The sequence below is a fragment of the Nelumbo lutea genome, chromosome 4 (assembly GCF_056320005.1).
Source record: "Nelumbo lutea isolate HS-2025 chromosome 4, American lotus-T2T, whole genome shotgun sequence".
Classification (NCBI taxonomy): domain Eukaryota; kingdom Viridiplantae; phylum Streptophyta; class Magnoliopsida; order Proteales; family Nelumbonaceae; genus Nelumbo; species Nelumbo lutea.
The window spans coordinates 19,774,951-19,794,143 of record NC_142687.1 but is presented as its reverse complement, the minus strand read 5'-3'; the positions used below and the strand labels follow the sequence as shown (position 1 = coordinate 19,794,143).

Here is a 19,193-nt window from a genome sequence, read left to right as displayed (position 1 = left end):
CCGGCTCAGCTTGGCGCATGCGTGTGGAAAGCACCCCCAACCCCCCTCACATGCATGGAATATTTATAGTGCTCTCCTCCTATGAGTCTCACCCATAGAGAGAGCAAAACTACAAATATACTCTACTTCCACTCCTTTCCTAAGCAATGTGGGACAATGAGTCTTCCCATACACTCAAAGGTGGGAAGAGGAAAAGACAAAAACAAAAGAGGGAGGAAAGAGATTATTGAAATTTTGAATCTCCCTCCAACAATACATATATATACAAGAATCATCAACTTTGTTCACTGACTTAACCCTTGTGAGAATTCTCAAAATTATCAAAATGTTTTTGAGTATTCTCAACTGTGCCATAGAAGGAACATAAAAGTTTATCCTCTGCCCAACAAATGCTACACTGTCTTGCCACCTCTCAACTCCTCCCTCGTTAGGCCTGATCCAATTCTGCCTAGTTGAAGACTTCTTATTGTTTTCCTTAATTAGTCTCTCATATGTCACCGCTTTCTTTACAGAGATACAAACAAAACTCATTAACAATAGAAAGTCATAATGGTGAATAAACCGGTGGTTCTGGGAAACCAAAAGAGTCAAAATGTTGTCAATGGCAAATAGTGGGAGAAGCAGTGGACACCCACTTAATAAATCTTTGGGAAAATCCCCGATAGGTACCATGTACTTTAGGTCGAGTGACAATTTAGTACCCCAACTTTCGAAATGTGGCAATTTAGTACCTACTGTTAATGGACCATCAATTATGTATATCACATGACCTCATGTTCGATTTAATATTTTTTAAAATGTCAAAATTATCCTTAAAATAAAATACACTGTTCATTATCTTCTTTTTCACGAAAATAAAACAGATCTCAAGCTCTCAATAGTCTAGACGAAAATCGAAGAATCTGCTTGTCGCTCGCTATCCTCCGCTCGAACTGTAAATCATCGACACAGAATGAAGAAATGATGGCCATTAGAGATAGACATTAAGGTTCTGAACTGGAAGCATGTCGAGGAATTGGTCAATAGAGATTTCGGTACGAGAGAAGGTGGTGCCTTTCTGCATAGATGATGAAGACTCGAAGAACAAAAGGTGACCTTTCGTGTGGTGGCCATTGTCTATCAGACTCTCACCTCTGTATCGCAACACAACAAATTCTTCCCTTCCCTATTATAGATTTTGGATGGATATCTTATTTGTTGGCATCGGCTCCATTATCATCATAGTAAATTCCGACTTCTGGGTCAGTAGAGGGAAATAGTTCTAGTGGGTCATTACTTGAGGTCAAATGAGCTAAAACACATTTTGTATGACGCCTACCTTCTCATTTCGGTGTACTATACAACTGTGCAATAGGGAACTCCACATTACTGAATCACCCTTAACTGGTGAGAATTTTAGCAACACTTCTGCTTCCTCTAACAAGCCTGCTCGCCCTAGAAGATCAACCATGCATGAATCACCTATCTAGGTAGACGGGATGGTTTCCATTGATTCAAATATTAGTTGCCCTTCTCTCACCAAACCTAAGTGACTGCAATCCATTAACATAGACAAGAATGTTACAGCATCAGGCCCTCCTGGATCATGGTCTCAAGCATCTTGAGGCCCTCTCTACCCATTCCGTGTCAAGCATAGGCATATATCAAATAGCAGAAAGTAACACCATTTGGATCAACCCCAACATCTGATTTCATCTTCAAGTAGAATCGTAGCACCTCATATGATCGACCCAGTTGATAGAACCCACGAAGAACCAAATTCCATGTTGCTAAACTTCTACTAGGCAATTCATCGAACAACCGCATAGCCGGGTTAAGATATGAAGCTTGCAAGTACAGATCAATCAATGCGGACCCAACAAACTAGTTTACGTTGAACCCAAGCAAAACCACTCTGCAATGAGCTTGAAGGCCTTCTCGGTAGAACCCAACATCACTGCAAGTACCCAAAACTAAAGAACATGTGGACGGGCTTTCTCTAAGGCCTCGAGAAACCATTTCTTTGAAGAGATGAAGGGCCAGCTCCGGAAACCCATGGCGAGCGTGACCAACTTTTACCAAGTTCCAGGAGATTATGCCACGGATGGGCATTGTTTCAAATATCTTAACGGCTAAATCAAGACGGCCACATTTGATCAAGTTATCGATCGTTCAGTTGTAGGAGAACACACCGGTATGATAACTTCCATCCAGCTCTAATAAAGCAGAAGCGAAAGAAGCTCGGGTTATTATTTTTGGTATAACAACGGTGACAATCGATCTAACAAAGCTTAATAGACTTCTTGTTGCAATGACATTGCTTGCAATTGTAAGCGCGCCTTTGGTTTTGAATTTAGCAGATAGGTTGATAAAAGAAAATTAAATTATATTTCAAGGGCATTTTTGTCTCTTCATGTGCCATTTAACGACTCAGATTGTGGTAGTAATTTGGCAATCGGCCTAAAGTACAGATTAACTATCGGAAATTTTCTCTAAATCTTTTATCAGTTTCATGGAGCCCGTAAGACAGGTGTTTGAAGTTCGGTTCCTCTCTGAACCAGATTTGGATTTCAACTGAGAACGTCATTGGTTGTGGTTTTCTGATCAACTTCCATTGATTTTTATTTTTTGGATTTTAATGTCATTTCTGGAATTTGAATTCGTATTGATATAGTTGACTGGTTTTCATGTTTTTTCTTCTGGTTTATGTTTAACTTATCATCCTCTCATTGTCCTTTTCTCTGCAATTACATTGACATTTTCTCAACGCATTCATCTGAAACTTTTGGGGATTATTTTTCTTTTCTTTTATTACTCTACTTGGTTTAGTATTACGGGACTGATTTTCCTCATTAGATTTCGTTTACTTTTCTTTTTATTTTTCTGATTGTGTAGTGCGGTGTCATAATTCCATTCTCCCTAACCTCTGCGTGCACAATTCAAGTGTCCCTTCATTAATGCATACTCTTTCTGTTTTTGCTTATGATGTGGATCCTTTGGTGATTCCATACTATTTTACAGAGATTATCTGTTCTATTACTCTTTTTCTTTTATGTTTGATACTGTACCTACTATTTGGTAATTGCACACTAGCAAAAATTAGTTCATCACAGGGGCTTTCGAGATCGTTTAATATGTTTGATTTATTTGGTTGCAGGAAGTTGTGTAGAACGGACTGTGGAGGAGATCCGGACTCGGATTGAATTCTCTCTCATGAGCTCCAGTCAGAAAGACCTTTTCAGTTCGACTGTTCGAGGCCTATTTGTCTAAGCTGCAGATTAGCAGTTCGAATTCACCAAATACTAATCATTGGATCAGGATTGAACTCCCATGGTTCCAATCTACATTTCGAGGCTCGACCCTAGATTCCCTTGTTAGCTCGAGCTTTTTGCAACGTTAAGCTCAGTTCATTTGGATTCATGAATGGCCCATCTCAGGCTCTATCCAAGTCCAGATACATTTTTATTAGTGCATCACAATGTGGGGCTCTCCTGCAGTTCTACGCCACCACTCGATCTCTTACAAACACCAAGAAACTCCATGCACACACCATCACTTCTGGGCTTCTCATGTCTGATCACTCCGCGCGTCTTCGCTCCAAACTGGTTGCTACTTATGCATTTTGCGAAGGCATCAAATATGCCCGTCGGCTGTTCGAGGATTTTCCTTATAGAAGCTCGTTATTATGGAACATGATGGTCAGAGTGTACTCTCAGAAAGGTTTATCAAAAGATGCACTCACGCTGTTTGTTGAAATGCTTGCGTCTGGAGAACACCAACCCGATAATTTCACATTCCCTTTTGTGCTCAAAGCCTGCGGTGATTTATTGTGGCTTGACGTGGGTATGTCGGTTCACTGCAGAGCATTAGCAACCGGGTTTGGTTTAGATACGTATGTTCAAAACTCCCTATTGGCGATGTACATGAACTGTGGCGAAAAGGAGGCTGCCAAACGGATTTTTGATGGAATGGTGAAGCGAACCGCAGTATCTTGGAACACCATGATAAATGGGTATTTTCGGAATGGGTGTCCTGAGGAAGCTTTGATGTTTTATGGTTGGATGATAGACTCAGGTGAGGAACCTGATCCTGCCACTATGGTCTCGGTGTTGCCAGCTTGTGGTTATTTGAAGGATTTGAAGCAAGGGAGGTGTATTCATGAATTGATGGAAGTGAAGAGATGTGGGGCTGCCATTTCGGTAAGGAATTCGTTGGTGGATATGTATGGAAAATGTGGTAGCTTGGATGAGGCACGAATGGTTTTTGAAGAGATGGTTGAACGGGATGTGGTGTCATGGACTACCATGATTGGAGCTTATGTTCTGAATGATGATGCAAGAAGTGCGATGGCACTTTGTCATCAGATGCAGGTGGAAGGAGTAAGTCCCAATACTGTGACCTTGGCTGTTCTCCTCTCGGCTGCTGCAAGTTTATCTGCTCTGAAGCATGGTAAGTGTTTACATGGAAGGGTGATCAGGTGTGAACTTCAATTGGATGTTACTGTAGAGACAGCTTTGATTGACATGTATGCAAAGTGCAGCTGTATGAACCTCAGTTTTCAAGTTTTCATGAGCACTTCAAGAAAAAGAACGGTCCCATGGAACGCAATTATTTCAGGGTATGTTTATAATGGACTTGCAAGAGAAGCAATAGAACTTTTCAAACAAATGCGGATGGATAGGGTGGACCCTGATGATGCAACTCTGATCAGTATCCTTCCTGCTTATGCTGATCTAGCAGATTTGCAACAAGCAAAGAACATACATTGCTTCCTAATCAGGTCTGGTTTCCATACAAGAGTCAAAACCACTACAGGTTTGATTGACATCTATTCCAAGTGTGGAAGCTTAGATTCCGCTCACAAGCTCTTCAATAGTATACCCAAAAATGACAATGATATAGTGTCATGGAGTGCAATTATAGCTGGTTATGGAATGCATGGACATGGTGAGTCTGCCATTCAGCTTTTTGATCAGATGGTGCAATCCGGATTGAAACCAAATGAGGTCACCTTTACCTCTGTGTTGGATGCATGCAGCCATACAGGTTTGGTGGATGAGGGACTTCGTTTGTTCAAATGCATGATCAGTGATTACCATATGAAGCCTCGTGCTGATCACTACACTTGCATTGTTGATCTTCTCAGCCGGGCAGGTCGGCTGAAGGAAGCTTATGAGTTGATCAAAGCAATGCCTTTTGAGCCCAATCCTGCTGTGTGGGGTGCTTTACTTGGTGGTTGTGTGATTCATGAAAATGTTGAACTAGGAGAAATTTCTGCAGAGAGGCTCTTTGAACTAGAACCAAAGAACACAGGCAACTATGTGTTAATGTCAAAGATCTATGGTGCTGTAGGAAGGTGGGATAAAGCACAGAATGTAAGGAATATGATGAGTGAAATGGGACTACAAAAAACACCTGGTTTCAGCTTGATTGAGGTTAGAAATGTGTTTGATGCACCTAAGCTAACCACTTCTATGAATGGGAGTTTCTCAAATGTTAGGCAGAAGAAGCTGACCATGAATCAGAATGCTGCCAAGTAAACATGGTTCATCAATCAAGCGTTTGCAACAATGAGGTGATGAAGAATAGAGGTCTTTGTGGCAAAAAAAGTGAAGAGAAGGGCAAGCGACAATGGTTAGAGGGGGTGATTCCATTATTCCATGATCCAATAACAATTATTCAAGTATTCATGCACTAGAATTTGTGGAATACCTAAAATATCAATGCATCACTTCAGGACTCGGAACTGAATTTTGCTGCCAAGATATTCCTATCATCTATACCCAAGGAGACAAGATGTCACTCTGTAGTCATCAATCTGGAGGGTCTAAAGTATTCGTCAAAAAAAAAAATCAGGATTGTTTTAAGTGCTAGGCAAGCCCTTTGATTGAACAAAGAGCGATTGATTGGTCAATGCAAGTAGGTAGAATAACCATCAACCAGTTACCACTTCTGTGCAAATGAAAGGTTCTCAATGATCATATTTCATTTCTATACACTGCTACAAGCTTTCTGACTATTGCCGCCTCAATTTATAATGTGCTCATTGATTTTGACAACGGATCGACATGCATGGTTATAAGTAGCTGCAACCTGCAAGTACAGGGCATGTGCGTTCACAAGACAAATAAATCTCGCTGACATTGAAAACACATTGGACTGTGTTTCTTTATGCTCTTAATCTTGTTACATTGAACAACTTTGTAAAATATTTCGCTTCAAAATACAGATTCAAGATTTCTCATATTTTTGCCATTAGCCTGCTTCCAGGATTCTCATCCTTTCTGGAAAGCAAGGAATTCACAATGTCAAAGAGGGAACCTACAGAGGGGAGGCGTTAAAAGTTGTTATTGTATTTACAGTGGAGAGACAGAAATCTAAGCATTTCAATTGTAAACACCATGATGCTTATAAGAAAGAATAGGCATGTTATTTTGAAATGCAAACTGATGAAACAAATATCTTGCTGAGAACATTTGCAAAAGTGTGGTGAGTTGTTACTGTAATTTTGGATAGTTCCTAGACACAGTACCAATCAATTTGGTACATCTAGATTAGACAAAATCAAGTGGACAAATATAATTATGACCAAAAAGTAACTGGAATGATGGTTTTAATTGTCTAAAAGGAAAATCCGAGTATGGATGTCCGTCTGTCCCCAAAAGCACAGTCACCTTCTGCAAATATGGTAATAGATGGGTAGAGATAATAATTTGTCATGGATGATGAATGGGAACTTGAATCCCAGTTACAATATTGCTTGTACTTCATGGTAAGGTCTCATAAAAAGGAATAGGGAGTATGATAAGAATTCATACTGGAATTCTTATTGATGACAAAAATACAATGAATTCAAAATAAAGCTAGGCTTAGAAGATCATTATCAGTCCCAGTTGTTTTCTGGATCCAACTCAGCCAACAGAAAAGGGGTCCCCCTAATTAAAGAAGTCAAGAAAAAAAAGTGGGGTTGGGCATATCCCATCTACGAGCTTCAAAGAAATGAAATACTCGGTGTAAGCTAAAGCGATATGCAGTTGAAGAAATAACTTGTGGTTAATTAATTACAAAGCTGATAAAAAAGTAATTATCTAAACAAAATTTCTGTTTGGATGTAGATTTTTGGATCATGAAAAAACATACAACCTTAAATACACCAAAAGCTATGAAGGTAAAATGGGGTTTGCTAACCTGTTTGGTAAGGCTTTAGCTGCTTAACAGTAGCAGCTGGAAAAGAGTTGTGTAACATTTAGGGGCCGTTGATAACAGCTAAAGTTATTGAACTGAAAAGCTTATTGCTTTGTCATTCTTTATTTTAAGGATTTGTCTCCTTTTTTCTGTTAAAAACTCAGTGTTCATATGGGTATTTTAACTGCAAAAAGGATTAAGTCCTTAAAATAAGGAATGCCAAATGCATCCTTACTGAATAAGATTTTAAGTAGGTTTGGGGCTCCTTAATGACTGAAGTTTAAGTTGCGTAATTTGATATAATCTAAAATATTTTATTATTTAATTATTTTATTCTCTAAGAAACCAAGAAATAAATTGTCCAGTTCAGCAACTTCATCTGTTATCAAACAGCCCCTAAGTGAGCATATGGATGCTTTAATTTTGTCACCTATTTATCTATCTATCTATCTATATATATAGACAGTCCACATCATCATGCCTCTCCTTTCTCCAAACTCCCCTCCCTAATTTCCTGTTTTTTTTTAGAATTTTTTATTTGTTTTATTCCACATAATTATACATTAAACTAATAAGGAAATAACATAGGCTTAACTATTTCTAACAACCATAAAGAAGGAGGGATTTGCTTTTCTAATATTTAGCTAAGTGGCACCACTTTCCCCCATTTTCTCTTAAATTGTCTCCAATTCCTATTTATCTCATAAATTATCTCTAACTCCTATTTATCTCTTAGATTATTTCTAATTTAGTAGAGAAATTCTCTCCAAAACTCTTTAAAATCTTTATTCAAAACACAAAAATTAATTATAATATAATTAATAATATTCATATTATTATATAGTAACAAAATAAATTATAATTTTATGAATTATTCAATTTAAATGTTATTCAAGGATAATTAGATCCGAAGTCTAATTAGGTATCAAACTTTTGGAGTCCAATGATGGCTTTAATAGGATCCAAGCTAAACAACCCCTAATAAGCTCAACTTGGAATTTACATGCATATAGGGTAAATATTATTATATAATATTTAAATAACAAATTTTATATTAATATCTATAGAAATGTTATATATTTTTATACTAGACTAGAATTAAATAAAAATTTTAATTTGTAAAAAAAATCATAGTTTTATAACTAACACGAGCCCAACCCGACCATTAGGCCTAGATCTTGAGCCCGAGCCTAGCCCTTATATAAAGCCCGAAGCTCGAGCCTGAAGCCCAGTCTGTACATAAACTGTCTTATTTTTAGTATACTTTTATAAACTAATATTATTTTAATAAATTAATAAGTTAATTTATATTTTCCTAATAATAAATTGATATTTATTAATAATTTAAGAAGCATATATGATATATCTATATCTATATATATATATATATATATATATATATATATATATATATATATATATACATATATTATATTTATTATATATAACATAAGTACTTTTTTATATATGTAATAGTATCGGACCGGGCTTATTTGAGAAAGCCTGAGCTCGAGTCCACAAGCTTAAAAAATAACAGGTTAGGTCGGGCCGTCGAGCTACCTGGCCCATGAATAGGTCTGTCCATGTATATATAAACAATTGTACACACAAAAAAAAAATCGTATGAAAAAAAAAATTAAACACCTTTTTTTCATTTTTTTTTAAATGGACCTCTCATAGTTTGGCCCGGTCCACGGCCTACCTTGGCCCAAGGTTTGGCCCAACACAACCCAATTTACACATCTACTTGAACCTGCCCAATATTGGGGACAGGGTGGGGAAATTCGAGAGTTCCCCATCCTTGATGAGGAGTGCGATGCCTTGCCCCTAAACTCGTCCAACATTGAGGAGTGGTTGCCTTGCATTGAACCCGCTTGTCACTGGGGATGGGGCTGAGTGTCTTGATTATCGGGCAGGGACATGGATGGCGTGCCCCACCCTAGACCCACCTCGTTGTCACTCCTATATAATTGTTAATTATTAGTGAAATTAATAAAAATATTAGTTTTTATAATTATTTTTATTTATTTAGAGTTAATCCAAATTTCATTTAAAATAATAAAAATTATTAAAATTACTATAAAGTATTAATAAAACTAAATTTATTAAAAAATATTTGTTCATATTAATTTAACAAAAATTATTTTTCTGTAAATCAACATTAAATGAAAATACAATTATTAAAATTTTAGATATTAACAATAACTTTGAATAGTTTTAGTTAATTAACAACAATTTTTTATTATTAATTTAATATTAATTAATAATAATAAAATATTAAATCTTCCAAAATTTCCCCCATTTTCTCCTAAATTGTCTCCAAATCCTATTTATCTCCTAAATTATCTCTAACTCCTATTTATCTCTTAGATTGTCTCTAATTTAGTAAAGAAATTCTCTCATAAACTATATCTAATTCCTATTTATCCTCTCCCCCACTTTTATCTACATCTATCTCACTAAAGTTTCAATTAAAAAATTTCAGACTTGTTTAAATATTATAACGGAATTAAAAACTAACTTTAAAATCTTTATTCAAAACACAAAAATTAATTATAATATATTTAATAATATTCATATTATTATTACAAAATTCACCATGAAATTATGTAGTAACAAAATAATTATAATTTTATGAGTTATTCAATTTAAATGTTATTCAAATAATAAAAATAAAATTTAACATAAAAAAATAAAACATTATTTAAATGTTTAAATAACTAAATATCATAAATAAAAAACATTAAAAATAGATAAATAATAACATAACAAAATATTTAATATTACATAATAACATTAAAATAAATAAAATTCAAATAATGAAAATTTTTAAATATTTTACATATTATTTAAATATTTAAATAACAAAATATTTAACATGACTAAATCTATATTAAGAATATAAAATATAAATAAATGAAAAAATAAATATTATTTAAATAGTGGAAGTAGATTAATAAACTTAGAGGTATTAAAGCTTTTTATTAGTTATTTTTTGTATTTTGGTTATAAATATATTTTTCAGCAATTGTGTATTTTTGCTATAAATACACTTTCTCCTAAATTGTCTCTAATTCCTATTTATTTCCTAAGTTATCTCTAACTCCTATTTATCTCTTAAATTATCTCTAATTTAGTAGGCAGATCCTCTCTTAAACTATCTCTAATTCCTACCCACAGCTTCCTACCCACGTCCTTACCCACTCCATAAATTTTGGACACATGTCCACTAGCATGCGCCTCTTCTTCACATGTGCAGAATTCAATGGGATGTAATGGGACAGATGTTAAGTCCATTCCATTAGAACTCACCCAATTATTTTTTTTTACCAAAAAATAATTACTCTTTCCCCTTCCCAAGAACCCTAATAGTCCATTCTCTCAATTTCATTCTCCACAGCGTACTATTCCAGGAAACTTCATCGGCATCCTATTCTTTCCATACTCCTCCATAGGTTAATCTTCTTTTTCTATTCTCCATAACATCCTATTCCAAAAAGTTTCACCGACATCCGGCAACCCTGATAACTGAGGACGTGTTGATCACCAATACACTAGTGGTTAAGCAACTTCAACTAATCAAGGTTCAAAATATCGATATGCCCGATACATTGGTATGGGTGTATCAGGCGAATCGATACAACTTTTGATGCTTTTTTTTATTTTTTTCGCAACTGGTTTAGAGCTCCTCTACCCCCTGAACAGTCAAACCCCCGATACACCCACTATAGGGGCATATTGGAGGGGTCCTGGAACAATACATATCGGCCGATACGTGTCAATACTTTGAATCTTGCAACTAATACAAGAAGAAATTGAGCATTATTTTTTTATAGTTCTTCCAACCAGGTTCTTCTCATCGGTAATTATGCTTTGTTTTATTTGATTCCCTTATTTTCTGTTTTCTTTTGGTCATGCAGAGTAATCTCCTCCATGGTTTTCAAAACCGGACCGGACTGGACAGTCAAATCGAAAAAATCGAGAACCGGTCACTTGACTGGTTCCGTTTTCCCCAAAAACCGGATTTCCCCCCAAAACTGTTGATTTTGACCAGCGAACTGCTGAACTGGGCAGTTAACTGTTCAAACCATTCAAACAGTTTTGACCCTTTTTTATTTTTTTAATTTTTTTGTCAAAACAGGCCGAGCGTTCGATTTAAACGATCAGACCGTTCGACCCAGTAACCAGACCCCTAACCGGTTTGGTTTTAAAAACCATGATCTCCTCAATTTATTCTCACATTATTTTTTTTCCATAATGATGGTTTTCTTGTATTATTGCATGGTATTCCAAATATACAACCTAAAGCTACAATATGGAGGATACTGCAACTAGACCTGTTCATGGGTCGGGCTTGGGCCGGGCTTTGACTCTTTATTAACAGAAAAATGTTAGGCCTGAGCCCGAGCCCGAGCCCGACCTGACCAACGGGCCTACAACTTGGGCCCGAGCCTGGCCTTGATAAAAAGCCCGAAGCCCGACCTAATAAAAGAAATTTGAATTTTTCCCTATTCAAATGGACATTTTCTATTTTAATTTAGATGTTTTTTTTCCCCTATTTAAATGAACAATGGGCCTACAAGTGAATCATCAATATTCTCAAATAAAAAAGTTTATTCAAATGGACATCACATAGGGTTTTTACTTAGGTTTAACTATAGGTCGGGCCAGGTTTACTTAGGTTTAAGTATAGGTCGGGTCAGGCCGGGCTATTTTGGCAAAGCCCGAGCCCGGCTCGAATTTTATGCGGGCCGGACTTTTTGGCCCGAGGTTAAGCCCGCTGGCCAAAAAGCCTGTTCAAGCCCGTCTAAGGTCAGGCCGGGCTGGCCCGGCCCACCCAGCCCATGAACAGGTCTAACTACAACTGATCCTATAGTTTCGTGGAGTTCCAACAAAGAGTTTTATTATATGGGCCAAAAAACTGAAACTCACATACCATTTGACCTAATCCGTAAGGGACAAGTATGGAGAGAACGGAACACCAATGAAGTTGCTTAACCATCAGAGTTTTCTTCTTGTACTTGGGAAGAGGACCACACTGTCATGGGAGACAAGAAAAACAAGGCTAAGCAATGGAGGAGGAGTATACAAAGAATAGGATGTCGGTGAGCACGTCTTCAGTTGCCGGTTGCTGGATGTTGGATGCTGGTGAAAATTCTTGGAACAAGACGTTATGGAGAATGGAAGAAGAAGGCTAACTGATGGAGGAGTATGGAGAGAATAGGATGCTGACAAGCACATTGCCAATTGCCGATTGCTAGATGTCAATGAAGCTTCCTGGAACAGTACACTACGGAGAATGGAACAAAGAGAATGAGACTACTAGGGTTTTTGGGAAGGGGAAAGATTAATTATTCTTAGGTTAAAAAATAATTGGGTTAATGGGTGAGTTTTGGAGGTATAGACTTAACGTCCTCCCATTACATCCCATTGAATTCTGCACATGTGAAGAAGAGGCACATGCCAGTGGACATGCGTCCAAATTTTGTGGAGTGGATAAGGACTATGGGTAGGAGATCCGAACTCTCTAAAGAAAGTTTCAATTAGGTAGTAACAATATAAATCATAATTTTACAAATTATTCAAATAATGAAAAGTTTTAAATATTTTACATATTATTTAAATATTTAAATAATGAAACATTTAACATGACCAAATTTTAAATAGTTAAAATAACGAAATTATGTAATACATTTAAAAATTTTCTTAAAAGTGGAAAATTAATTATAATATATTTTGTAATATTTATATTAATAATAATTTAATATTTTACAAAATTAATAACGAATTATGTAATAATAGTACCAATTATAATATTATAGATTATTAAATTCAATATATTATTCATATTTTAAAATTATAAATAAAATATTATTTAGATAACTAAATGATATTATAAATAACTAATTTCATCATATCAATTAATAATTATAAATAATAACTTTCAAATAAAATTAATATTTATTAGTAATAATTTTACAATTATAGTGTATATTTATTATATAATTATATATACTAAAATTAATATTTATTGAATTTTTTGATAAATATATTTTCAATAATTATTTATAAATCTATTTTTGTTTTGTTATTTAATAGAAAATTGTAAATAATTATTGGAGATTAAACAACTATTATTTAACTTTTAAAATTTAATTTATAGTATTTATTGTATTTTTGTTATTAATTTTTTTGGTAATTATGTATTTTTATTTATTAATTAATATTAATTAGAGATTAAACTATTATTTGAGATTGCACTATTTATTGACTAATTTAATATTTTTTAGTATTTGTTGTATGTTTTTAATTTAGATGAAATTAGGGGTGTTTAAGGATTGGTTCAGTTTAGTTGCAGGTTCTTTCACCAACCAAATCGACCTGGTCTAGTGGGGAGTTTGTTACCCAAAATCAACTAACTTTTAGTAAAAATCTACCAACTCAAGCTGTATCAGTTTGGGTCTATTTTGGGTTTGGTTTATTTGTTAAAAAGATTTAAACTTAAAAATTAAATTTAAATTTAATAAATTACAATGGTATTATTAAAAAGTAAATTTATGATATAAAATATTTTAGATATAGAAACATGAGAATTCTCCCACTTTTCCATATTAAAAATTTATATTTAAAATATAAAATATTAATATATATCTACTATCGGGTCAAGTTCGATTAATTGGTTATTAAAAAGTTAAAATATAAAACAATTATATATTCTTATGTATTTCTATTGTTTAGTTTCACTTAACAAAGCCCGCGGGTTGCATGGGTCCTTGCTAGTATATATATATATATATATATGAGAGAGAGAGAAAATTTGGGTAATTTTTTTATTGGAAGGAGAGCATCTCATTGGTTCTTTCAAAAATGACATGGAATTAAAAAAATAAAGAATTCAAAAACAGTAGAAAATTTCTACACTGTTGTGTTTTAATATCTCTAAAGTATCTCTAATTCCTATTTGTCTTCTAAATTATCTTAAATCTTATCTATCTCCTAAATTATCTCTAAATCCTATTTATCCACTCCCCCACTTTTTATCTATATCTATCTAAAGAAAATTTGAAATGAAAATTTTAATAATTATTTAAATATTCTACCAAAATTATATAATAACTTTAAAGTATTTATTAAAATAAAAAAGTTAATTCTAATAGATTTAATAATATATATTACTAATAGTTTTATTTTTTACAAAATTCATCACAAAATTATGTACTAACAATATAACTTATGATTTTTCAGATTATTCAATTTAAATGGTATTCAAATAGTAAAGTTTAACATTAAAAAATATTATTTAAATATTTCAATAACTAAATATCTTTTATAAAAATATATTAGAAATAGCTAAATAATTGTATAACAAAATATTTAATATTATGTAACAACTTCAAAATAAATAAAATTAAAAGACAAAAAATTTAAATATTTAAATGACTAAATAATTTAAATAACGAAATATTTAACATAACTATATTTTAAATAGTGATAAAACGAAATTATGTAATAAATTTAAAATTTTTCTTAAAAGTAGAAAAATAATTATAACATAATATTGAAATTAATAATAATTTAATATTTTACAAAATTAATAATGAATTTATGTAATAATAGTATAAATTATAATTTTATGGATTATTAAATTCAATAAATAAATAATATTTTAAAATTTAAATAATTATATTATATAAAGAACTAAATAATATTGTAAATAAATAATTTCACTTATATCAATTAATAATTCAAGGAAATAACTGAAAAATAATATTTATTAGTAATAATTTTAAACTCTTAATCTATATTTATTATATAATCATATATTCTAAAATTAAATTTTATTGTATTTCAGTAATTATTTATTGTTTTGTGATAAATATGTTTTCAATAATTATTATAAATTTATTTATTTTTTGTTATTTAACAGAAAATTTTCAATAATTATTGGGGACCAAATTACTATGATTGAACTTTTTAAATTTAATTTATTGTACTTATTATATTTTTGTTATAATTTTTTGATTAATATTTATTAGTTATCAAACTATTATTTAAGATTATACTATTTATTGACTAATTTAATATATTTTTTTAGTATTCATTTATTTTTTAATTATTGTATTTTTTTTATTTATTTATTTTACTTTATTTATCAATATATTTTTAATAATTATGTATTTTTTCCATAATTTTTCAATAATTATTGGAGATTAAACTATTGTTATTTATTAGAGATTAGGCTATTAATTTAGCTGAAATTATGAGTGTTCATAGGTTGGTTTGATTCGGTTATAGGTTGCTTATCCAACCAAACTGACCTAGTCAGGTTGGGGAGTTGGTCACCCGAAACCAACTGACTATTTGTGGAAAGCAGCCCACTTGAGTTGTATCACTTTGGGTTGATTTATAGTTTGATTAGCTAGTTCAAAAGATTTAAACTCAAAAAATTAAAAGTATGATATAAAATATTTTAGACTAAGAAATATGGGAATTTTGCTATGTTCCCATATTAAAAATTATATTTAAAATATAAAATATTTATATATCTATGGAAGGTTGTTCGGTTTTGGTCAATTTACAAATGGCCAAAGCAAACTAATCCAACCTAGTTGGGTTGGGAAATTATTGAACCAAAGCCGACGGAAATATTAGAAAACCAACCAACTCAAGTCGAATTGATCGATTTCATCAGTTTGATGAACAACCCTAGCTGAAATTAATTATTGTTATTTTTGTATTATAAAATATTGCAAAAGTAGTATATAAAACATGCATAGTTATTAATTATTTTAAAAGTTAAAAATATAAAACAATTGTATACTCTGATGTGCTTCTTTTGTTTAACTTTCGCTTAACAAATCCTGTGCATCACATGAGTCCCCACTAGTTAATTAAGAAATGATAATGATGCGTGAAGATAATGAAATAAGACGGAGAGGCTGGGCCAAAACTACAAAAAGGAAACTTTAAGGTGAGAACTGTTCAAGTTGGTGAACAACCTCCACCTCTATCTCTCCATGCTTTTCACCACAAATTGCTTTTTTGCTTTCATCTATATCTATACTAGTTATAAAAATGCGAATGGGGTCCAAATTTTTGGAATTTTCATTGGACAAGATTTGTCCCTATATCTTGAGTTCTCTAAATGGCAAATTTGTATTTTGATAGAGAAAATTTATCTGAAATTGATTATCATTAAAAGGTCACATAAACACACAATCACATTCTCCCATTAAAGTGCATCCAACAAAAAAAGATGAAAACGTTCCTCATGCACCAAAACATTAATGATCATAAATGGATAGAACTGTTGACACTTGGGTAAGGAAATTTTCTAATATTTATCAAAACTACAAAAAATAAAAATTATCGAAAATGTGGGCACATATATAATATTTAAAATTAATCATATTAAAAAAAATGGTAAAATACAAAAAACCTCCCCTAAAGTTTTTGACAATCATAAAAACCCCCTTATAGTTTCATTTTAACAAATACCTCCCCTAAATTTTTGAGAAACTCAACTCAAACCTCTCTTCTGTCACCATTCCAGACGGAAAACATTAGACTGATGCACCAGTTTTTTCCAAATACCCATTCTACCCTTTTATAAATTATTTTACATACAAAATTACTGAAATGATCCCATTTTAATTCGACAAAATACATATTTCAGTAATTTTGTATTGTATGTAAAATTACTGAAATGATCTTTAAAGGATGTTTTTGTTGAGTTCAAATGGGTTATTTCAATAATTTTGCATTTAAAATAACTTATAAAAGGGTAGAATGGGTATTTGGAAAAAAACTGGTGAATCAGTCTAACGTTTACCATCTGGGACGGTGATAGAAGGGAGGTTTTTGTCGAGTTTCTAAAAAGTTCAAGGGTGGTATTTGTTAAAATGAAACTATAGGGGAGGTTTTTATGATTGTCAAAAACTTTAGGGGAGGTTTTTGTATTTTACCCTAAAGAAAAATAAATGTAATAAAGAAGAACTATCTTCATTGTTGATGAAAATGAAATACAAAAATTAAAATTGACCAAAAATGAAAAATTTTGCCTATTTTATAGTGGGTAAATAGTTTAGTTTTTGGATCAAATGTGTCAATCCTTGATGTCATATTGAAATAATAAAATTAAAAGAAAGATAACAACACAAATTAGAAAAAATACAAAAGTTTTGTAGAAAATATTTGGACCCATCTCAGATATATGATATTCATAATTTCAAACAAAAAATGAGTGTGATACATAAGATTTATTTTATATAAAAATATATAAAAATGTAGGAAATTATTATTATTATTATTATTATTATTATTATTATTATTATTATTATTATTATTATTATTATTATTACACATGCAAAGCATTACATACTAACTAGTTGTCATCATGGTTCAAAAAATCGATAAGATATGCCCCGTATCAGGCGTACCGTATCATATCTTTTGGGTCCCGAAACAGCTGTATCGGGACCCCCCTTTTTTAACTCCCCAAAAACCAAATTTTGAAAATAAATGATTTCCGTGTGTATCTAAGTACCGATACGCAGAGACGTATCGATACTTTGAACTAGGGGTGTCAACTGGACTGGATTTGGTCCAATCCGGTCCAGTCCAATGTGGGTCCATTACAAAATGGACCTAGTCCAATCTAGTCCAATGAATATTTTGGACCGGTCCAGAGACCGTTCAATCTATTCAAATTCCTGTTAATTTAGATTGATTTCAACTCAAACATGGTCCATTGACAACTATGTTCTTATCTTCTATCAGTGGACCAGATATTGGCTCAATCCAATATAAATTCATTATGGATGAACCAGGTCCAATCCAATATGTTATATTGGTCGGTCCAGTCCATCCAAATTCAATATGTCTTATTGGTCCATCCAATCCGTCCAAATGGATTTTGATTTAGATAGAGTCCAACCCAAAACCGGTCCATTGACATCCCTACTTTGAACCATGGTTGCCATAAGTTTATGAAAGTTGAAAAAATGTAGTGGGCTAGTCCATTTGGCAATGGAATAATAAGGGGCATATGCCTCTTTATCCCAAGAAAGAAGAAAAATGGAAAAAAAAAATTAAGAAGAATGAGAAAATTTCCATTCATCTAACTGATCAGTATTGACATACACTTGGCGTTCATACACCTTTCACCTTTTAAAACTTAAATAAATATATGGAAGCAGCGTTGTCAGGCCCCAATTTAATGTAAGGGTGTTAATGGACCGATTTTGGATTAAACCTCGTCTAGTCTAAAATCAATTTGGATGGATTGGATGGACCGAAAAGATATAGTGGATTGGATCAATTTGGTTCAAAATATTTATTAGATTGGACTGGACCTGATCCATCCGTAATAAATTTATATTGGATTTGATTGGATTAAATTACTATCCGGTCCATTGATATAAAATAAGAATATAGATATTAGTGGACCGGGTTTGGATTGAAACTAATCTACATTAAAATGAATTTAAACAAATTGAATGGTCCAAACATTGAATTTAACCGGTCCAAAATAGTTTAAATTATTTATTGGATTGGATTGGACTTGATCCACTTGTAATGGACTAACATCGGACTGAATCGGATTGGTCCAAATTCAGTCCAATCGACACCCCTATCTAACAATACTTATCAAGCATAATATGAAGACATTGATTTGAAAAACGCGTGCCTAAAACACATTCTCACCCAAGAAGATGTACAAACTCAGGTTCCAATCCAATGGTTGATACAGTTTCATGGGCCGAGAGCAAGCACGTGGGGATCGACAAAACCCATATACGGAGCCCATTTATCACACTAATGGTGAAGCAAACCTTTCATCCCCTTTGTAAAAGATAAGAAGAAAATGTCAACATTCTGATATGGATGTCAGTAGTCTGGGCCTTGTCCGACTCCAAACCCCCAAGGCCTATTCAATGAAACTCAGGCCTGAACAATCATTCATGTCTGGTCAGTGACCTGCCTCAAAACTTAAGACCCACCATCTAATTGAGAGCTTCTTCATAGTG

General features: G+C 32.9%; 1 protein-coding gene across 2 annotated transcripts; it reads left to right on the top strand.

Annotated features, from left to right (window-relative positions):
* Positions 1 to 2,414: 2,414 nt before the first annotated feature.
* LOC148854419 (pentatricopeptide repeat-containing protein At5g39350-like) lies at positions 2,415 to 6,454 on the top strand. Of its 2 annotated transcripts, none has more exons than XM_088982395.1 (2): positions 2,415 to 2,568; positions 3,137 to 6,454. In XM_088982395.1, exon 2 carries the CDS (start codon positions 3,399 to 3,401, stop codon positions 5,517 to 5,519), a length of 2,121 nt encoding a protein of 706 aa, XP_088838521.1. In that variant the 5' UTR covers positions 2,415 to 2,568; positions 3,137 to 3,398; the 3' UTR covers positions 5,520 to 6,454. The 2 variants fall into 2 exon arrangements, with proteins under 2 accessions (XP_088838521.1, XP_088838522.1); XM_088982396.1 differs by having other exon boundaries at positions 2,467 to 2,518.
* The last annotated feature ends 12,739 nt before the right edge of the window (positions 6,455 to 19,193 follow it).

Coding starts and splice junctions, on each gene's coding strand:
- LOC148854419 (XM_088982395.1), top strand. CDS start 3,399: ATGAATGGCCCATCTCAGGCTCTATCCAAGTCCAGATACATTTTTATT.